The sequence below is a fragment of the Octopus sinensis genome, unplaced genomic scaffold, assembly GCF_006345805.1.
Source record: "Octopus sinensis unplaced genomic scaffold, ASM634580v1 Contig11718, whole genome shotgun sequence".
In the NCBI taxonomy this organism is placed as follows: Eukaryota; Metazoa; Mollusca; class Cephalopoda; order Octopoda; family Octopodidae; genus Octopus; species Octopus sinensis.
Window position 1 is genome coordinate 91,914 of NW_021832432.1, and position 21,262 is coordinate 113,175.

The 21,262-nt window shown below is 37.7% G+C and overlaps 1 protein-coding gene across 2 annotated transcripts; it reads right to left on the reverse strand.

Annotated features, from left to right (window-relative positions):
- Positions 1-867: 867 nt before the first annotated feature.
- LOC115229086 (F-box/LRR-repeat protein 17-like) lies at positions 868-20,240 on the reverse strand. 2 transcript variants are annotated; one of them, XM_029799510.2, is made up of 7 exons: positions 20,167-20,240; positions 14,639-15,463; positions 10,590-10,701; positions 6,294-6,419; positions 5,403-5,504; positions 2,537-2,741; positions 868-1,214 (listed from the first exon to the last, which is right to left on the reverse strand). In XM_029799510.2, the coding sequence occupies exons 1-7, from the start codon at positions 20,202-20,204 to the stop codon at positions 955-957; spliced, it is 1,668 nt and encodes a 555-aa protein (XP_029655370.2). In that variant the 5' UTR covers positions 20,205-20,240; the 3' UTR covers positions 868-954. The 2 variants fall into 2 exon arrangements, with proteins under 2 accessions (XP_029655370.2, XP_036354987.1); XM_036499094.1 differs by lacking the exon at positions 6,294-6,419.
- Positions 20,241-21,262: the final 1,022 nt, after the last annotated feature.

Here is a 21,262-nt window from a genome sequence, read left to right on the forward strand (position 1 = left end):
TGTTGCTCCATCCCTTAGAAATAACAGCTAAATTACATTAAATCACATTGTATCATAGCCATTGTCTTTTAATGTCTGTTCTCCATGCTGGCAAGGGTTGGACGGTTTGACAAGCTGGTTAGCTAGAGAGCTGCCCAGACTCTGTTGGTCTGTTTCGGCTGGGTTTCTACATCTGAATGCCTTTCCTAATGCCAATCACTTTACAGAGTATGCTGCATACTTTTTATGTGGTACTGGTACAGATGCTTTTACGTTGCACCATCACAAGCACTTTTATGTAGCACCAGCATGGGCACTTTTACATGGCAGAGGCATGGCTGCTCTAATGTGGCACTGGCACGAGTGCTTTTACATGGCACCAGTAGCCACAAGCCCACAAGACAAGAATCTCCTGGCTGAGAGAGGGATGTAGAGGACATGCTCGTATGCATGAACAGCCACAATTTTACTTAGCTTGGTGTGTCATCTCAAGCACAGCAAACTGACAGAAGTCTTGGTCACTTGTCATCTCCTCTGTGAGGTCCAATATCTGAAGATCTTTTCTCACCACTTCATTTTCAAAAAAGCAAAAACAAAAAACACAAAATACAATGTAGATATGACCAAAAACATCCCTATTGTTGACCATATTGTTTTTTTATATAAGTCTGTTCACTTAGGGCTGACCTGAAGTTAAAGAAGTCTGATAGGTAATAACATCAAAATATAACAGAACATAAGACTGGAGCCTGGTGCAGCCTTCTGGCTTCCCAGATCCCCGGTCGAACCGTCCAACCCATGCTATCATGGAGAACGGACGTTAAACGATGATGATGATGATAAAATACAAATTAAGGAGACAACAGAGAAAAAACACAACACAATGCATTTAAAAAAAAAATAAATACACAGTTTTTAATATATCACAGGTAATGGCAAATCAACATGATTAGTGTTCACTTTAGGTAATGTCCATCATAAACGATCTTCTTCATTAACTCGTTCTATGAGGCTCTTGTATTCCAGTTCAAAGCAATAAATACGAATATGAGGGTAGTCCTTCTGTAATTGAAATAGGAAAGTTGACTCCACTTTTTCACATGAAAACAGACCAAGAAAGTAAAGTTGGGTACAGTTTTCAGACACAAAGTTTACTCCTTTATTGGTAATGTTGCTACAGAAACTGACATCAAGTTGTTCCAGTTTACTGCTATGCTTGGCAATAGCTATGAGGGCTGGAAGAAAAGAAAAGAGAAAGGTCAAACCAAACAGACTATCAGTAATATTAGTTTGAAGTTTTGGCACAAGGACAGCAATTTTAGGGGAGCGGTTAAGTCAATTACATCGACCCCAATCGATGTAATTGACTGTCAACTCTGAAAAGGTGAAAGGTAGAGGGGACATTGGTAGAATTTGAACTCAGAATGTACAGATGGATGAAATGCTGCTAAAGATTTTGCCTGGCATGCTAACAAACCTCCCAGCTCAATGCCTTACAAGAATATCAATATTGGATGTTGTAAATATGAGATTAAAAGAGAGTGGGGTAAAAAAAAACACAGACAGGACTTCAACCATATCTATCATTTGCAGAGTGTCTTATAATCACTAATAGAGTTGCCTGGCAGAAGACAAGAGACATTGATTGATACATATCAGTCAGTCTTTCACTTTAATACTTATCAGTGATATGAAATTTTAGCTGTTAATACAACGGAATACCATTTTTACTTCTTTTCCTGAAGTGACCACCTGGGTGCTATTTCTCCATATCTTGTACTATCAACAGACTTTACTGAAGCAATGACATTTTATTCTTAGTTGCCTGCCTGTCCAATGACCATAGAAAAATAATGGTTCGTTTTCAGAGAGTTCTTTGGGATCCATTGTAGACCTGTTAGTAAAATACTGTTCAAGTGGATAGCTCTGTGACATGGGCCACTGCTAGTCTTCGATAAACAACCTTGCCCGGACTTGTGCCTCAGAAGGTAACTTTCTAGGTGAAATCCCATCATCATTCATGACTGAAGAGAGTCTTCCTATACAGTTGCAAACAGATGTGGACACCTGCTTGACTCTCAACCCTTTAACTCAACAGCACATCAAGGATATGACAGATAGGAAGGAGAAAAGGTTGCACCAGCACTCAGCAGACTGGAGTAATGTGAAATGAAGTGCCTTGCTCAGGACACATTGTACTGTTCAGTCAAGGAATTATGACCATAAGCTAAAGACCCAAAACAACTAGGTTACATGCCTTCAAACACATCCTACATTAATTCTGGTATCTGTGTGTGTGTGTGTGTGCATGATTGTTTAAACATTTCTGAAAAGTGCTGAGCTACAGGTGTCAAATGATATTATTTTCCATGTCAACAAATTGCTTGAAGATTTTTGTGCATTCAGAGGCATGTGAAATAAAAGATCCCTTACTTGTAAAAAAAAACAAACAAACAAAAGGTTAGCTTTACTGCAGGCTATTAACTTCAGAAATTACTAGAGTAAATGATAAAAACTTCAACTGACTCAATCAAAAATTATGGAAGCAAACACTTACCTTTGTCAGTAATGTTGCAACGTATACACTTTAGAATCCTGAGATTGCGAGCATTCTGCACCACAGCTGTTATGCAGTCGTCATCAACACAATCATTAAAACAAAGGGACAGTGTTTGTAGTTTCAAACAATGTTTGGCAACTTCTTTGGCTGTGGTTGATGACATGTTGACAGAATTTAAATAAACATGCTTCAAATTGGGTAACTGCAAAAGACATAATAAGCATCGTCATTATTATCATCTTTTACCTTTCACTTGTTTCAGTCATTTGACTGCAGCCATGCTGGAGCATTACCTTGAAGGATTTTAGATGAATATATGAACCCAAGGACTGATTGTTTTAAGCCCAGTAATTATTCCATTGGTTCCTTTTACCAAACAGCTAAATTATGGGGACATAAACACCGGTTGTCAAGTGATGGTGGGGGACAAACACAGATACAAAGACATGCACAGATATATATATATGTATATATGACGGGCTTCTTTCAGTTTCTGTCTACCAAATCCATTCACAAGGCTCTGGTCGAGCCAAGGTTATAGTAGATGACACTTGCACAAGGTGCCATGCACTGAGACCAAACCCGGAAGCATGTGGTTGGGTAGCAAGAGCTTCTTACCACACCAGCACCTACATTTGTTTTTACATTTTGGCACACAATGAATCAATGCGACTCAAAGTGTGTATTACCACTTTCAGCTGCAAAGCCTAATATCCTGAGATCTAACCTCCACCACTTCTGGATTTTTATCTATCATAGATACCCTCTACTATCAATACAATAGCACTCGATATCCATTCTAAAAAAAACATTAATACCAGCACCACAACCACATCCTTGCATACATCAACGGATGTTTTTAATGCCCAGTAAGTCACCTGGCTTACTTGTGCTCTGAAACAAGTGAATAACAATATCAGATTCAGTGTGAAAAATTACATCAAGATACCAAATTTTAAAAATTTTCACTTAATTAAAACATTAGAGAAAAGATTCCTGGTTTTCTCACCAAAAGACACAAACACACACACATATACCATTGTTTTACCATCCAGCTTTCCATGCTCGCATGGGTTGAACAGAATTTGTTGAGGTAAACTTATGGTCAACCCTCACCTATTTCCAAATACGGTAATATTTCTCAACATGCTGCATGACAGGAAAATCAATTCATGACCATTAAGCAATATCAAAACAAGAAGGCATCAACTTGCAAACAACACACAAATATACACACTCACACACACAGATATGTGTATGTATATATGTGTATATTGTATACATATATGTATGTATGTATGTGTACATATATGTATTTGCATGCACATATATATATATATATAGTATAAAAGATCGTGGGTAAGGCCAAAACAATGCAAAGTAAATGCAAGGTAAAGCACAAGAAAACAAATATGTGAAATTCGTCTATTTTTTTGAAAATGGGGTCATAACCCCGAAATATTGAATACAAGGTAAGTCTACATTAATTAACACCTTTGTTTTCTTGTGATTTACTCTGCATTGTTTTGGCCTTGCCCCCAATCCTTTATACAATATATTCTACACAATGCTTCATAGTAATTATTCCTATATATATGTGTGTGTGTACACAGGTGAGCACATAAGTGAAAAACAAGGTGAAAAAATAGTACTCGAATACCAAGGTAAAGTAATATACTTTTAACTGAAGCTGCAAAATTATCACAAGACTGTTACTCAGAGTTTCACATTCCCATTCACTGAATAATTGTGAGGTATGTGTATACATACATGTGTGTGTATGTATGTATGTGTGTATATATATATATATATATATATATATATATATATATATATATATATAAGTATGATGAACTTACAGTTTCCATCAACTAAATCTACTCACAAGCTTTGATTGGCCTGAGGCTATAGTAGACATTTGCCCATGGTGCCATGAAATGGACTGAACCTGGAACCCATTGATTGAAAAACAAGCTTTTTAACCATACAGTCATATGTGATAGGCTTCCACAGAATTTGCGTTAATCAAATTCCATTTATAAGACATTGGCCAACCTGAAGGTTTGGTAGAAGACATATGGCTAATGTGTCACATTAGGATCAAATCTAGCCACACCTACACATTGCTGTTAACTTATTCCTGTACTCGTGGTTATTTATCTAAATTGTGATTCTCCGTCAACCTACCTGATTGTCTATTCTTATTTATGTGTCCTTTTCAAGCCTAGCCAGGCTCATGAGCCCGGTTTCCATGAGGTATGTGTTCCCCCCAGCTGGATGGGACGCCAGTCCATCACAGCATTACTCAAGAAACAGGAAGAAAGAGTGAGAAAAAGTTGGGGTGAAAGAGTACAACAGGGGTCGCCACCACCCCCTGCTGGAGCCTCGTGGAGCTTTAGGTGTTTTCGCTCAATAAACACACACAACGCCCAGTCTGGGAATTGAAACCGCTATCCTCTGACCACAAGTCCGCTGCCCTAACCACTGGGCCATTGCACCTCCATACCAGATTGTCTATGGAAGCTCTTATATACCAAATTGCTAATATTGAGATTCTACTTTCTCCTTCTCTATTATATCAAGCAAAAACACTTCCCAGATGGTACCATGATATTGTAAAATTTATTACTTCAATTTTTGCTACCTGAGCCTTCCTTCACCTATAGCTCTTCACAGAATACTATGAGATGGCTGTTATTAGGATATTAAATTAACAAGGAAATTCAGTCCTTATGAACAGTAGTAGGCTGGAGATAGAGCACTGGTGAATGCCTACCTGTACACTAAATTCATTAGTGGTCGTTGTCATTCCTAACCTTGTTTTACTTTCACACAAACAAAAGAAAAAAGAACTGGAACTTACATGACACAAGTTGACTAGATGGCTGTCTGTGAGAGGGCAGTCAGAAAGATTGACATTTTCAAGTTGTTTACAATTCTGTAACATCCTAGCAAGGGAGTCAACCTAAAACAAAGAATGGATATATCACAATACGTAGAATATACATGGAGATTTAAATAACCTTGCCATCTGCTATGTCATCATCATTGCTTTAATGTCCAATTTTTTCACACTTGCGTAAGTCAGATGGAAGTTATCAGGCAGATTTTCTACAGCCAGATGCTCTTTCTGTTGCCAACTTTTACCAATTTCCAAGCAATGGAATCTCCCCATTCATGCTTAGACCATGCTTTTATAGAATATTGGAAATGAATGATGTTCATTAACAACAATCACGTTTCATAGAAACAAGGAGGTTCAAATATACACACACTCGTACATACATACTGTGAAGACACATGGCTCAATGGTTAGAGCGTTGAACTTAGAACTGTGAGGTTGTGAATTCAAATCCTGGACTGGGCTGCGTGTTGTGTTCTTGAGCAAGACACTTTATTTCACGTTGCTACAGTCCACTCAGCTGTAGAAATGAGTTGCAACGTCACGAGTGCCAAGCTGTATCAGCCCCTTTGCCTTTCCCTTGGATAACATCAGTGGTGTAGAGAGGGGAAGCTGGTATGCATGGGTGACTGCTGGCCTTCCATAAACAACTTTGCCCGGACTTGTGCCTCACAGAGTAACTTTCTAGGTGCAATCCCATGGTCATTCATTACAAGTTTTTACCTTTTGCCTAAGTTTAAAATACTAAATTGTACTTGCAAGTAAACTACAGAGCATCATAAACTACAAGTGAAAAAAATTTTTTAATAGAAATCCCATCATACAGATAAATGAGGAACAATATAGACTTACAGCATCACAATGAGATAAGTTAATTAATTTCAGACGTGTACAGTAGTTGGCCATAGTGTCGACAGTTTCAGCATTTAAATGCCAACCAAAGCTGAGATGTGTGATACGCGGACAGTTATGAAATATCTAAAAATAAAAAGAATTTTTTTTTGTAAGTTTATTTTGCAGAACCAAGATAAAAATGAGGAAACCATAAAGAGCTTAAGCATCAGTTAAACTTTGTAAACGGCTAAAAGGTTTAACAAACAAGGACCAAAATTTTTGGTGAGGGAACCAGGCAATTAGATCAACCCCAGTATGTAACTGGTACTTAATTTATCAACCCCGAAAAGATGAAAGACAAAGTCAACTTCGGCGGAATTTGAACTCAGAATATAAAGTTATGAAACAAATAAAAAAAAAAAATTTTTTTTTAATAAATGCACTTATGATGGGAGGATTTTTTTTTGTTCTGGTTAGATGACCAAAGATAAAAATTCTTGTTCTATTCCTCATAAGGATATTTAGTAGCTCTAACACAATACCACAAAACTATTAAAGATACAAAATTATATGTCACCATTTACATTTCTTTAGTTTTATATTATTTAATAAAATATTACATTATTAATATAAAATATAAATATACAATTGAATTATATTAATATATTTCACTTATTTAAATGGATTCAATGGTTGCTTCATTGACTGTTCATTTTAGATTCAATAAATACATAATGCTTAGGTTAGCAGAGAACCTGTAAAGGGGTCATATGACCTGCTAGAAAGAGCAGCCAAGTCACCATCAAGATACACTCTACTACCTTGAAAATACAGGGTCACAAAGGATAATGTAGTCCAAGATATGCAATGAAAGAAAGGAGAGATTGGGCATAAATGGGACACCTTTGATCAAAGGTCTACTTGGTCAGGACAGACAAGGTTCACATTACAAGAAAAACATACTTCCTTGATTTATGTAATGAAAATAATAGAGTTTAAATAAAATGTTTCAGGTCTAAAAGCTACAACTGGATTGATAGGGACAGTCAAAATATTCTACCAGTTTTATGTTCAAACCAGCTGGATCTGGCCTCTCATACCTACCCTAGATTGTCATTCTAAAAATCAACAATCACAACGCCATAAAATAATGCACGATTAATTAAAAACAATATGAATAAATAAGTACAACATTTGACAAGAGTAATCTGAATGTGAAAGGGTTAAACAGTAGTAAATAGCTACTAGGAAAAAATACAGCATTAGCACAAAGCCAGAATTTAAGGGAAATATACATACTTGACAAGTACTTAATCTATTGACCGTGTAAGAATGAAAGGCTAAATATAACTCTGCGATTTCCAGTTTTACACACACACACAACATTTTAAGCAAGCAGAGGCATATTTTATGCAGTGTTTTATTAATTCCACATTTTCTTATGTCATCCTGCTCAACATGTACCTCTTTTGAAATATTTAACCCTTTAGCATTTAAACTGGCCATATCCAGCCCCAATACCCTATCTGCTTTTTGTTTAAACTGGTCAGGTCCAGCTTATCACACCTACCCTACATTGTCATTCTAATACTAAGAAATCATATTGGAATCTCAAAACTGAGATAATTCATGATTAATTCAAAGTAATGTGAACAAATAAGCATTACTTTTGATAGAGTAATCATCATCATTTAACGTCCGCTTTCCATGCTAGCATGGGTTGGACGATTTGACTGAGGTCTGGTGAACCAGACTCCAATGTGATCTGGCAGAGTTTCTACAGCTGGATGCCCTTCCTAACGCCAACCACTCCGAGAGTGTAGTGGGTGCTTTTACGTGCCAGTAATCTGAAGTTAAAGAGTTAAATGTAAAACTTTTATTGAATTACTGAAGGCATGAACTTACATTGTTAGTCCTGTTTCTGCTGAATGACAACACGATGCCCCACTCATATTTTAATCCTGATAAAAATTAATTAATGTGTTTAAAATATGTATTATACTTGATCTAAATAGTTATTTCTACAGAAATCCACATGTCCAAACACTCAGCACTTCTTAGCGCCTCCTCGATACTTACTTCTCCTTTTGTGAGCTTACAACTACAAAGGGGCACCATTATCCAGACTAAGAACTATTTGACTAACCCAACAGGATTTGCAACTGGACGTTTGACCAATTACTGATATTTCTATTAGATATAACCTGTGGTAAGCTAATGTGCCATCTAGCAGAGAAAAAATACCTTTAAACCATTCAGCACTTTGAAAACAACAATAACAGTGGACAAACTTCATTACATGGACATAAAAATTATTGTTACTTGATTTTTTTTTTTTACATTAATAACTTCACTACTGCTATTGGAATTTGTATATTTGTTTGCTCAATGTCTGTTTTTTCATGTTAGCATGGGCTGGACAAGGACATCTTAGAGCAAGGTTTTACACCCAGATGTTGTTTTTAAGTAAAGAATTTCTTATTCCAATGCCTTTGAAAGTGCAGAGCGACTGGTCATAATGTTAGCAAGGAATGTAAGCATATCACTGTTTTGTTCAAGCAAAGGCATGGGATACTAACATACATACATACATACACACACACTTGTAGAATGAGCTACCAACAGTTTCTGTCTACCACATTCACTTACAAGGGATTGGTTAGCCAAGGGCTGCAGTAGAAACCACTTGCCCAAGTACCTCAGTAGGGTTGAACTGGAAAGCACATGGTTGCAAAGCAAACCTCTAAACCACAGAGCAAAGTGTGCACCTTTGTTGCTACACAAATCTATACACATTTAAACAAGCCATCACATCATCATCGTTTAACGTCCGTTTTCCATGCTAGCATGGGTTGGACGGTTCAACCGGGGATCTGGGAAGCCAGAAGGCTGCACCAGGCTCCAGTCTGATCTGGCAGTGTTTCTACAGCTGGATGCCCTTCCTAACGCCAACCATTCCGTAAGTGTAGTGGGTGCATTTTACGTGCCACCGGCACAGGTGCCAGGTGAGGCTGGCAACGGCCACGATCAGATTGGTGCTTTTTATGTGCCACCAGCACGGAAGCCAGTCAAGGCGGTAATGGCATCGGCCACATTCGGATGGTGCTTTTTACGTGCAACCAGCATGGAAGCCAGTCAAGGCAGTGCTGGCATCGGCCACATTCGGATGGTGCTTTTTACATGCAACCGATACAGGGATCACAACTGCAGTTTCCATTGATTTTTGATGTTGGTGTACTTGACTCAATGGATCTTCTCAGGCACAGGGTCGAAACAGTGTTTCTTTACTTGGCACCTGCACAGGAGTCAGTCCAGCGACACTGGCAACTGCCGGGTGCCAGTCATAGGATTGGTTCAATTTCGATTCTGATTTCACTTGCCCCAACAGGTCTTCACAAGCAGAGTTTAGTGTCCAATGAGGGAGGTTGGCATGGGTGCCAGTCGTCGGATGAGGTTCAATTTCGAATTCGACTTTGCTTGCCTCAACAGGTCTTTGTGTGTCCAAGGAAGGAAATGCATGCATAAGTGGGCTGGCTACATCCCTGGCAAGGGACACGGGATGGACTCACTTGTCCTGCCGGGTCTTCTCACACACAGCATATTTCCAAAGGTCTTGGTCACTAGTCATTGCCTCGGTGAGGCCTAATGTTCGAAGGTCGTGCTTCACCTCCTCGTCCCAGGTTTTCCTAGGTCTACCTCTTCCACGGGTTCCCTCAACCGCTAGGGATTGGCACTTTTTCACACACCTATCTTCATCCATTCTCGCCACATGACCATACCAGCGCAATCGTCTCTCTTGCACACCACAGCTGATGCTTCTTAGGTCCAGCTTTGTTCTCAAGGTACTTACACTCTGTCGAGTATGTACACTGACATTGCATATCCATCTCAACCACATGGCTCTTGGTTCAATCCCACTGCATGGTACCTTAGGCAAGTGTCTGCTACTATTGCCTTGGCCCGACAAAAGCCTTGTGAGTGGATTTGGTAGTCAGAAACTAAAAGAAGCCTGCCATATACATATACACACATAAGTGTGTGTGTTGTAGTGTCTGTCCCCCATCAGTGCTTGACAACCAGTGTTGGTGTGTTTACAACCCTACGATTTAGTAGTTCAGTAAAAGAGACTGAAAGAATAAGTACCAGCAGGCTTTAAAAAAAAAGTACTGGAGTCAATTCATTCGACTGAAAATTCTTCAAGGTATTGCTCCAGCATGGCTACAGTCAAATGTCTGAAACAAGCATAAAAAAAACAAAAAAAAACTCAAGAATGTATAATGTACATAGAAGTGAAAACAAGAGATATCAACAGACCTTTACGATAGTGGGATTGGTTACACAGAAACAATCATCAAGGTATAATTGCTCAAGATCATGTTGATTTTCTGCTATCAGTTGAATGGTTGAATCAGGAAGAGAACAGCATCTAGAGAACAGGGCATCAATAACGACAAATCAAAAATCCACCTTGTCACCAAAAATCCACCAATCACAAACATTCCAATCAAATTATTATGAATAAAAGCTGATAATTACTGATTATCCAGTTGTAATTATCAACATAAACATATCATTTAATGGCAATCACATGAATATACTGATTACTATATTTTCCCCTATTATTTAAATAACTCAAAGTGCTGACATGGTTGTGTGGTTAAGAAGATCTGTGGTTAATCCCATTGTACAGCACCTTAACCCTTTAGCATTTAATCTGATCATATCCAGCCTAAATATTCTCTCCGATTTATGTTGAAACCAACCAGATCCAACCTCTCGTGCCTACCCTAAAATGTTGTTCTTAAAATAAGCAATTACATCTTTGAAATCTCAAAGCTACAAGATAAAGCAGGAGTAATTCAGAACAATGTGAATAAGTAAGCATTATATTTGACAGAGTAATCTGAATAGTAGAGGATTGAACGAATGTCTTCTGTAGCTTTATACTCGCAATACCAGAGGGCGCACACTCTCCTACCCTGATGTAATCTCCAGGGATACAGGCATCCAGCAACAGGACCTCCGTAATGCCATGATGGACCGTGAAGTCTGGCGTAGCATGGTAAATTCCATTGTCTCGACCACGGTCGAACAACGATGATGATGATAGCTTTGGACAAACAGTGCAGAGGTATCTAGAACTGTACCTATATTTTGGTGACAGACTTAATCCATTGCTCAGTTTAACATTACAGTTTGATTCTTGATTTGCATTTAGTAGAGTCCACTCAGTCTGAGGATGACTCTTGAGTCATGGTTTCTAATCTCAGATGCCTTGCAAAAAGGCCATAGGTACTGCCCTTCTTCCTCTGACCAAGACATAAAAATAATAAAACATCAAAAACATTCGAACCATTCAACCCTACGACTGTCTATATGTAAATTCATTTAATGTCAGATAATTCCATCTTGACATTACAACCCACCAAAAATAATTGTGAGTGTGGGGACCACTAGCAGTGGAGAGCACAAGTGGACCTGGTTGGCTCTACGCATGGTGACGTCTCTGCGACCACTAACCAGGGATGACTCCCAGCCTAATCAAGCAAGTGCACGAAGTACTAAGTGAAGCGATTGTCCTTCTCTTAACTGCTCTTCAGCCAAGTAAATGGGAGAGGAGAAATCAAGTACTTTATGCAAGACAAAGTAATGCTGGAATATGAGCTAACAGCTCTCCTACAAAGATAACAATGGCTTATCCAATCAGCCACTAGTGTATGCAATCTCAATCTCACTTGATTCACTCACTTTTGAACCCCTATGAAACTGCATTCTTAACATATCTTTACTTTTTGGGGGCATGGAAAAGCAATGGGTACTGCTTCATCTTCCTCAGACTATCAAATAAAAACAAAAAGTTATTTTTGATAGACACTTTTCTATAATTACAACACCCTAAAACACTGAAACCCCAAAACCAAAAGATTACTAATATAAAGTTTACAATATCTGTTATTATAATAATTTCTTTCAAATTTTGCAACAAGGCCAACAATTTTGAGAGGTGGACATCAATTTATGAAAACATGTGGCCTAGTGGTTCAGGGTGTTACTCATGATTGCAAGACAGTGGTTTTGATTCCCAGACTGGGCAGTACATTGTATTCTTGAGTAAATCACTTCATTTCACATTACTCCTGTCCACTCAACTTTAAATGAGTAGCCCTGCAATGGACTGGCATCCCTTTCATGGGGAGTGTTGTTATCTTGGTCACTTATATACCATGGAAATGAGTTAACAGGCTCTATGACTCCTAGGGCTTGATAATGATGAAGTGAATTACATCAGCCCAAGTGCTCAATAGCTGCTTGTTTTATCTATCTCAAAAGGATAAAAGGCAAAGTTGACATGTAACATGACTTTGGTTTTATCTATTATTACAGTGAAGCGATTGTCCTTCTCTTAACTGCTCTTCAGCCAAGTAAATGGGAGAGGAGAAATCAAGTACTTTATGCAAGACAAAGTAATGCTGGAATATGAGCTAATAGCTCTCCTACAAAGAGAACAATATTTCAAAATTTTAAACAAAATATTTTAAAACATCGTTAACATCAACTCAATGATTACCTCAAAACAATGTTTAAAAACAAACAAAATTAAAGATGAGCTGAGTAAAGATGTGGAGCTCACAAATAAACATTACAACATGCAAAACAACTCGGAAGACTATGTGGTCTTTGACTAACTAGAAAGGGCAACAAAGTCTCTCTCAAGTCATATTCCACAACATTATTAGATCATGCGATCCTAGGTAAATGTTACATGGGAAAATGAGGGAATGTCACAGCTGGATTGCCTTTGATCATAGATCTGCTTAATCAGGACTCAACTTGTTTTAAATAATAATACCATCATCATCATCATTTTAACATCCATTTTCAAAGGCTTGTATGAGTCAGAGTTTATTGATGCAAATTTTCTAAAGCCAGATGCCCTTCTTGTCACCAACCCTTACTTGTTACTGTTATAATGAAAATGGTATTTCCTCCTTTTCACATGACGAAGTGGTATGAAGAGCCACAGTCGTTGTAGGAGTTCTCAGAGTCAATGTCAGTTACATGATACATAGGAGTTTGAGTTACCATCAAGGAAGATGTTTCAAAGTCATTGTCTTGTGGAGCTATCAGCGATAGCACGACGAGTCAAAGATAATAAGACGCAGAATACCTATTTCTTTACTACCCACAAGGGGCTAAACACAGAGGGGACAAACAAGGACAGACAAACGGATTAAATCGATTACATCGACCCCAGTGCGTAACTGGTACTTAATTTATCGACCCTGAAAGGATGAAAGGCAAAGTCGACCTCGGCGGAATTTGAACTCAGAACGCAGCGGCGGACGAAATACCACAAAGCATTTCGCCCGGTGTGCTAACGTTTCTGCCAGCTCATTGCCTAAGACGCAGAATACCGCCACAACATAATAGTGGCAACAGAAATATTACAGTGCTAATAACAACATACAAGTGGATGAGGATCCATATTATAACAGTTACCAAGTGAGGTAATGTTTTCCTATGGCCAGATATGTTTCTACATAATATTGGAAATGAATAATATTCATTTACAACAATCATGCAATGTCAAGACAAAAACACATACACATATATACTCTTTTACTTGTTTCAGTCATTTGACTGCGTCCATGCTGGAGCACTGCTTTTAGTCGAGCAAATCGATCCCAGGACTTATTCTGTCGGTCTCTTTTGCTGAACTGCTAAGTTACGGGGACATAAACACACCACCATCGGTTGTCAAGCGATGTTGTGGGAGACAAACACAAACGCAGACACACACATACATATATATATATATATATATATATATATACATACATGACGGGCTTCTTTCAGTTTCCGTCTACCGAATCCACTCACAAGTGGGAATGAACCTGGAACCATGTGGTTGGTAAGCTAGCTACTTACCATCCACCAAACCCACTCATGAGGCTTTGGTCAGCTTGGGCTCCAGTAGTCTCACACAGTCGGACTGAACTCAGACATGTGTAGTTCAGAAGCAAGCTTCTTAACCGCCATAGCCACACTGGGTTATAGCTAAATAAATTTGTCAAGAGTTCAAAATGATTTTTTAAGAGTTGCTACCCTCCTAAACCCAGTCAGGGACTATGTTCGTCACAGAGGTTATTTTTCAATTATTTTTTTTAACAGCTAAAATATGAGCAAAACATGATTCTCTGATCTATCTAAAAAAGCAGTGACTGTAGATCAGAACTCACTTGGATTATTTGCAACCAGTCCTGCTTCTACCAGCCTGGAAAGTGGATGTAAAATGATGATAATGATGGTGATGATTTGTGGTTTTATGATGGGAGGCAAAAGTAAAGGAAACAGTTTCATACCCTTTCAGAGATAAAAATGATAACCATCGACATTTTTTAAGAACACTTGAGATCCCTTCAGGGGAAAATCCCATTGTATTTGAGATATCTAAATGAACCACATGATTGCTGTAGGAGGTGATTTTGTCAAGAATTTCATCTGACAGAGTCTTGTGACCAAAGTCCTGAAAATTGATATGTCTCCACAATGATGGATCTTTAGCTAGTTCATACCATTTTTTACAAACTAATTCAACCGAATGTATTCGTTCAGGAATAGTGAGGTACTTAAAGATTTCTAGAAGGATACTGCTTGGTAAATTAAGAATGTGTAACGAATCCTCTGGAGATGGTACTCCATTTGTATGTTCTGAATGAACTTCAGAGTCCTGCTTTTGTTCTGATGTGTCTTGAGTAAGACTAATGACTTTACTTGCTACAATTACTTCTGGTTCCTGTTGAGAAAACACTGTCCTACTAGGAGAGATTTTGTAGTTTGTTGACTCAGCCGAACAATGGTATTTAGAAGAATGACATTTTGACAAAACTAAGTTACTGCAATCAGTAGAAGTTGTTTCCTGAGTCTGTGGGAGAGAAGTTAAGTGTTTGTCATGTTCATTGCTAACATTACTTTCATCTTTAGAGTTCTGTAAAGAAATTGAGACTGTATTTACACCCTTTACATTCATTGAACAAGAGTCTGAAATAGTTCTAACTGACAACTCGCCAGTCTCTACTCCTACATTGATCATCTTGTTGTTGTTTCCTCGACGTACTTTGCAAAGTTGTTCGTTATCACGAGTAGGTGACGCTGGGCATCTTTTCAGTGTTCCTGTGTGAAGTTTCCTACATGTGAAAAAAAAACAAAAAAAAAACAGTTCATTTCATAATTTGAAATATACGTTATAAAATAGACTGTACTAGTATAAATGAATAAAAAAAAAACTGAGATAAAAGTGTCTCTGATTAAAAATAAATAATAATTATAATAGTAACTTAAAATAAAACTCAAGATGCTTCTACCTTAATTCTGTATTTTGAATGCAAGCAACCAAAGTCAGATACATTTTTTCATTCAAAATCCTAATCTAAAACCTTTTTGTAGCTAATGCTATTGAAAACAATGTAAAACAAGATATGCGATGAAGTAATTTCCTTCATGGATTCAGCCGATCTCACTGTGGCTCCATGGGCTCGTGTCTTTTAATTGTACTGAAGAGTAATTATTGGACCTAACAAAAGGGAACTTTCTCCTTCAAAAATGTACTATCAGAATACAGAAGATAAACATATGTGCTTACAAATTTCATCATCATCATCATCATTCAGTTTTTGCTTTCCATGCTGGCATGGTTTAGATGGTTTGATTGAAACTGGTAAGCTGGAGAGCTGCACCAGGTTCCAGTCTGATTTGGCATGGTCTCTAATGGCTGGATGCCTTACCTAACACCAACCACTTTACAGAGGGTAATAGGTGCTTTTTACGTACCATCGGCATGGGTGCCTGTTATGTGACACCAGCTTCAGCCATGACTACAATTTCATTTGGCTTGATAGGTCTTTGGAAATCAATATGTATATACATTTATGTATTTGTTTTGCAAGATTCCTGTTGTGAAATCGTGTGTTGAAACAGATATTGTTATATTTGGGGATGGTCATTTAAAAAATTTTTTTTTTAAAGTTTGTTTTTTGGCTAATTAACCACACGCACTATATAATTGTTCTTCACTGCAACCTTAATTATTATTCTTATTTCAGTGACCATTGCCTGAAATCTTTCAGACAACAAACACTAAAAGAATAATAATAAAGCTGCAGTAAAGAATAAGTATACAGTGTGTGTGGTTAATTAGCCGAAAAGAAAAAAGTTACCACTCCCAAATATAACAATAAAAATATGTATACATCTATGCAAAAACAAACACAAAAGTGTATTGTGTCTGTGTTGTTTGTTTTTGTTTTTTTATTCCTAGATGTTTACATTAAATATCTTAAAATTGTCACTCCTGAGAACAAAGCTTCTAAAATGGATAGAGAAAATTTAAAGTGTTGCTCTGGAACAATGGTTATGACATTTGTCAAGTTCACAGATGTGGGTTCAAGTCCCATGGTCAACCATCATATTTTACCCATCCATGATTTTTTTTTTTTAACTCAATATTCTAGGAGCTACTATACATAGTTTTATCTACTTCAAACTCTACCATAAAAGAAAAAAGAAGTTCACTTCTTTTGCACAGATCCTGCATTCTTGCTCTTTAAATTGGATGAAAAATAGCAGTGATATACTACCTATACATAATCGCCTAGCCCAGCTCACCATCAAAGTGACACCAGCAGAAGTCTGACAAAATGGAAGTAGACTCCTATATTCAAAAGTTGCTAAAGTTAGCTTACTGTTGCTCTTGTGTTGATTTCTAAGTGCCAAATCAAGAATCTGAAGAAAATGGTAAAAAGTCCATGCCGACAACATTGGTAAAAGTAAATCCAGGAGAATTTCTTGATTGTTAATAAGTTTGGTTAATGCAAGTAATGTGAAGAGCTGAAGGTTCAGATTAAAGCTTTTCAATGATGGCTGGCCTCCACGGCTGAAATGGAATGGCATGCCATCCTCAAAGGCAATGCCTACTCCATTTTATCTGCCAGGGCCATGCAGCAGACTGACAAGTCTTTTTAGCTACAGCTGTTGTATCTATTAAAAAGCTGAGTGGTAAGTAGCTTGCTTACCAACCACATAGTTCCAGGTTCAGTCCCACTGCATAGCACCTTGGGCAAGTGTCTTCTACTATAGCCTCGGGCCAACCAAAGCCTTGCGAGTGGATTTGGTAGATGGAAACTGAAAAGAAGTCCGTTGTATATATGTATATATAAGTGTGTGTGTCTGTGTTTGTCCCCCTAACATCGCTTGACAACCGATGCTGGTGCGTTTACATCCCTATAACTTAATGGTTCGGTAAAAGAGACTGATAGAATAAGTACTAGGCTTCCAAAGACTAAGTCCTGGGCTCGATTTGCTTAACTAAAGGCGGTGCTCCAGCATGGCTGCAGTCAAATGACTGAAACAAGTTAAAGAGTAATTCTTATTTGATTTAGTTGCCTGAACACAAACTGTCACCTATTTCCTTTCAGTTGTCCATTTCTCTCTCCATCCACATACATCTCACACCCTCTCAACTAAACTGAATGACCCTCAACAAACTCTCATAGATCAATAATCGTAAACTAGTTGATTATATTAAAAAAAAAAAAATTGGCGCTCCGTTGGTTGTGGCAAGGGTTCCAGTTGACCTGATCAACAGAACTGCCTGCTCATGAAATTAACATGCAAGTGACTGAGCACTCCACAGATGTTCTCTTTCTCTTTTTCTCTTATGCTTGTTTCAGTCATTTGACTGTTGCCATGCTGGAGCACCACCTTTAGTCGAGCAAATCGACCCCAGGACTTATTCTTTGGAAGCCTAGTACTTATTCTATTGGACTCTTTTGCCGAACTGCTAAGTTACGGGGACATAAACACACCACCATCGGTTGTCAAGAAATGTCGGGGGGGGACAAACACAGACACACAAACATATAGACACACATACATATATATATATACATATATACAACAGGCTTCTTTCAGTTTCCGTCTACCAAATCCACTCACAAGGCTTTGGTCGGCCCGAGGCTATAGTAGAAGACACTTGCCCAAGGTGCAACGCAGTGGGACTGAACCCGGAACCATGTGGTTGGTAAGCAAGCTACTTACAACACAGTCACTCCTGTGCCTCCTTATCATAGTTCTCAAGGAGATTCAGCGTAACACAGAATGTGACTAAGCTGGCCTTCTGAATTACATGTACAACTCACTTTTGTCAGCTGAGTGGACTGGAGAAACGTAAAATAAAGTGTCTTGCTCAAGAACACAACATGCCTTTGGGAATCGAACTCACAACCATACGATCGCGAGCCAAAATATCCAAACCACTAAGCCATGCAACCTTCATTCAGTTCATTGTATATAATACAAAGTACCGAGAAAACAGATGTTAACAAGTATCGATTGTGAATCTGATGATTTTCAAAATTTTCACACGGTTACATAGTTTTTTTGTGCTAATTACGAAAATCGTAACCAATTTTTTAACATGAAAAACTACAAGTGTAAAACATCGAATTAACCGAAAAGATTTATGGTCGCTGATAATAAAAAAATGTAATATTTCTTTAAATAAAGAAGAAAAAAACCTGGTTGAAGACAAATTTTCGTAAAATATTCAAAGTTATCATATCTCTGGAGAATTTTGTTGTAATAATAAATTTCAACCCAAAGGATCCATGTTCTTTTCAACCTTTATTAGTGAAAGACATTTTTCTCTTAATCTAACGGAATAAACGAAAAGCAAAAGCATTGAACTCGGCTAAAAATTAACATTAATAAAACTGAATTATTCTTAAAAGCAAAAACATTACATTATCTTGACAGACAAAATACGGTCCAACAAACGATGAAGATTAGAGAAGGCATTGGAACCAGCAACATAGGCTGTGTGGACAATCGAACAGCTAAAAATTGCAATAAAATTTCCCTCAAATCACAGACTAACATCTTAGATAAACCAGTCATCTTAGAAAAGTAGGCGTAAACTCAGGGTCGCCAAGGACGGTGAGCATAGGAAAATGGTGGGGTGGTTACATCTGGAATAGCTCAGATTAGTGGTGTGCCTCCTCAGTCGGTACAGACAAGGCACTAAACAATAAGAATTAGAGATGACAATGCGAGTTCAATCTTAGTTTATCTTTGACTCCTGTTGACCAACTGCTTGATACGGAAATGAAAAAAAAATTGTCAAAAACAAGACACTTAGAAATAGCTTCGAGTTCAATTTGGTCCGCAAGTAATATCATCATCTATAAATTTGGTGTTACATAGCAAACATCAATGCAAAAGTCTTATAACGGGAAATAAGTGAGATTATGTAACATTCATGCCTCTTTCAAGGGCATTTAGCAGGATGACAACAATTGGATATCGAACTAAGTTCTTCAAAATCTGCTTTCTTTCTATACCTAAGTATAAATACACAGAAAAAAAAGTGAAGAAATTCATAAGTATATATTTAAATCCGTTCCTAAAACAATGCAAAGGAAAACACTTCAAATTGTGTTTTTTAATAAGACTTTTTTTGTTTTTGTTTAAAGCAGGAACAATTATTTATAAGAGTTATTTTCCCCGAGTCCTTTGTTTATGAGGATGTAAACAAATATAGAATTGGTAATTTTGAATGAGAAAACATAAGTTGTAAACATTAACCAAACATATTCCTTTATTTTTTTCGCTTAGAATAATTTTTGTGTATCGATTCCCAAAGCGATAACAAAATAATATAATTTATACAACCATAATAAGCCGAATAAAATACTGCTCACAAAAATCTAATGAGTGGATCCTAAGCATTGGTGAAGTTATTATACAAGTTGTAACTCGAAGAAGTAAACTGGAACAGTTTACAATGAACAGAGAAAGAAATATTTTGACAACCGGCGATTCACACTTAACTTACCCGCTGTCGTCCGCCATCATATTTGTATACACTGCCATCTGGTTTTATTAAAATAAATTAACTGAATTATCTCCCTTCTATTTAATAGCCGACCGCCTATTCATTATCTCTTTCCCAAATCTTACCATTAGTTTGTCTTCGTCAGGCTCAGTCCGTTTTAAGGATGTGATGGAAATTTCTTCTTTTCCTTTCGTTGTTTTTATTTCCTTACCACGCCCTTATTATGCTGGCACATGGTATACTGTAATTGGGTAAGCCTATTCGAATGTGGCAAGCTTTATTGTAGTGACCACAAATAAAAACCGAGTCGTTTTGCTAGCTTCTACATTTACTGTTTAAATGTCCGATGCTGATTTCGATCGGTCTTTGCTTTTATCTTCACCTTTGCCTTCGTCGCATGCCTCAAGGGTAGATGATTGGACACTATGCTCTTTTGATGATTTTATTTCAATGCATATTGAACAAAAGTTCTTTTGCACACATTCTTATTCTTAGGTATGGACAGTGCGTTGGACGCAATTCGTATTGAAGTTAGTCATATAGATCCTTTAGGAAATGGCCCTCGTCCATTCAACACCTTGACCGACCAAACCTTCGCAGGAAACGGTTCACTGAGTATTACAGATATATTCTTAGATTCTGTTTCGCCTAGGATCTGAGAGTTGGTGACGTTGTCTTCCTATGAGAGAACATTTGAGATTTTGCGAAGACATGTCATGTGAATAAGCATTTCACTTCTTCTCTTGTCTGAGATACGTTGCCTCTGTTTCGGTACGATGTAAGAAAGTGTCGAGGACGCTAGCTTAATACATTTTCACTTTGGTGTTCATTGTCAGGTTTTTGTTCTAAATTGTGTTGGTGGGTCTAATCGTCATAATAGCTTCGTTCAGACACGTTCAATGTTTATCACGTTGAGTGTGGAGCCCTTAATAAAAACTGAAGGATGATACGGTTAAAGAAAACTCTCTGAGTATGTTGGAGTGTAAAACTAACACTTCCTTTTTCCGAGGTGAGATTCGAAACCGAATCTAAGGATTCTCGCTCGTCTGATGTAACACAGACCAAACAGACGCGATAGAAATTTCTTTGTCCTGTC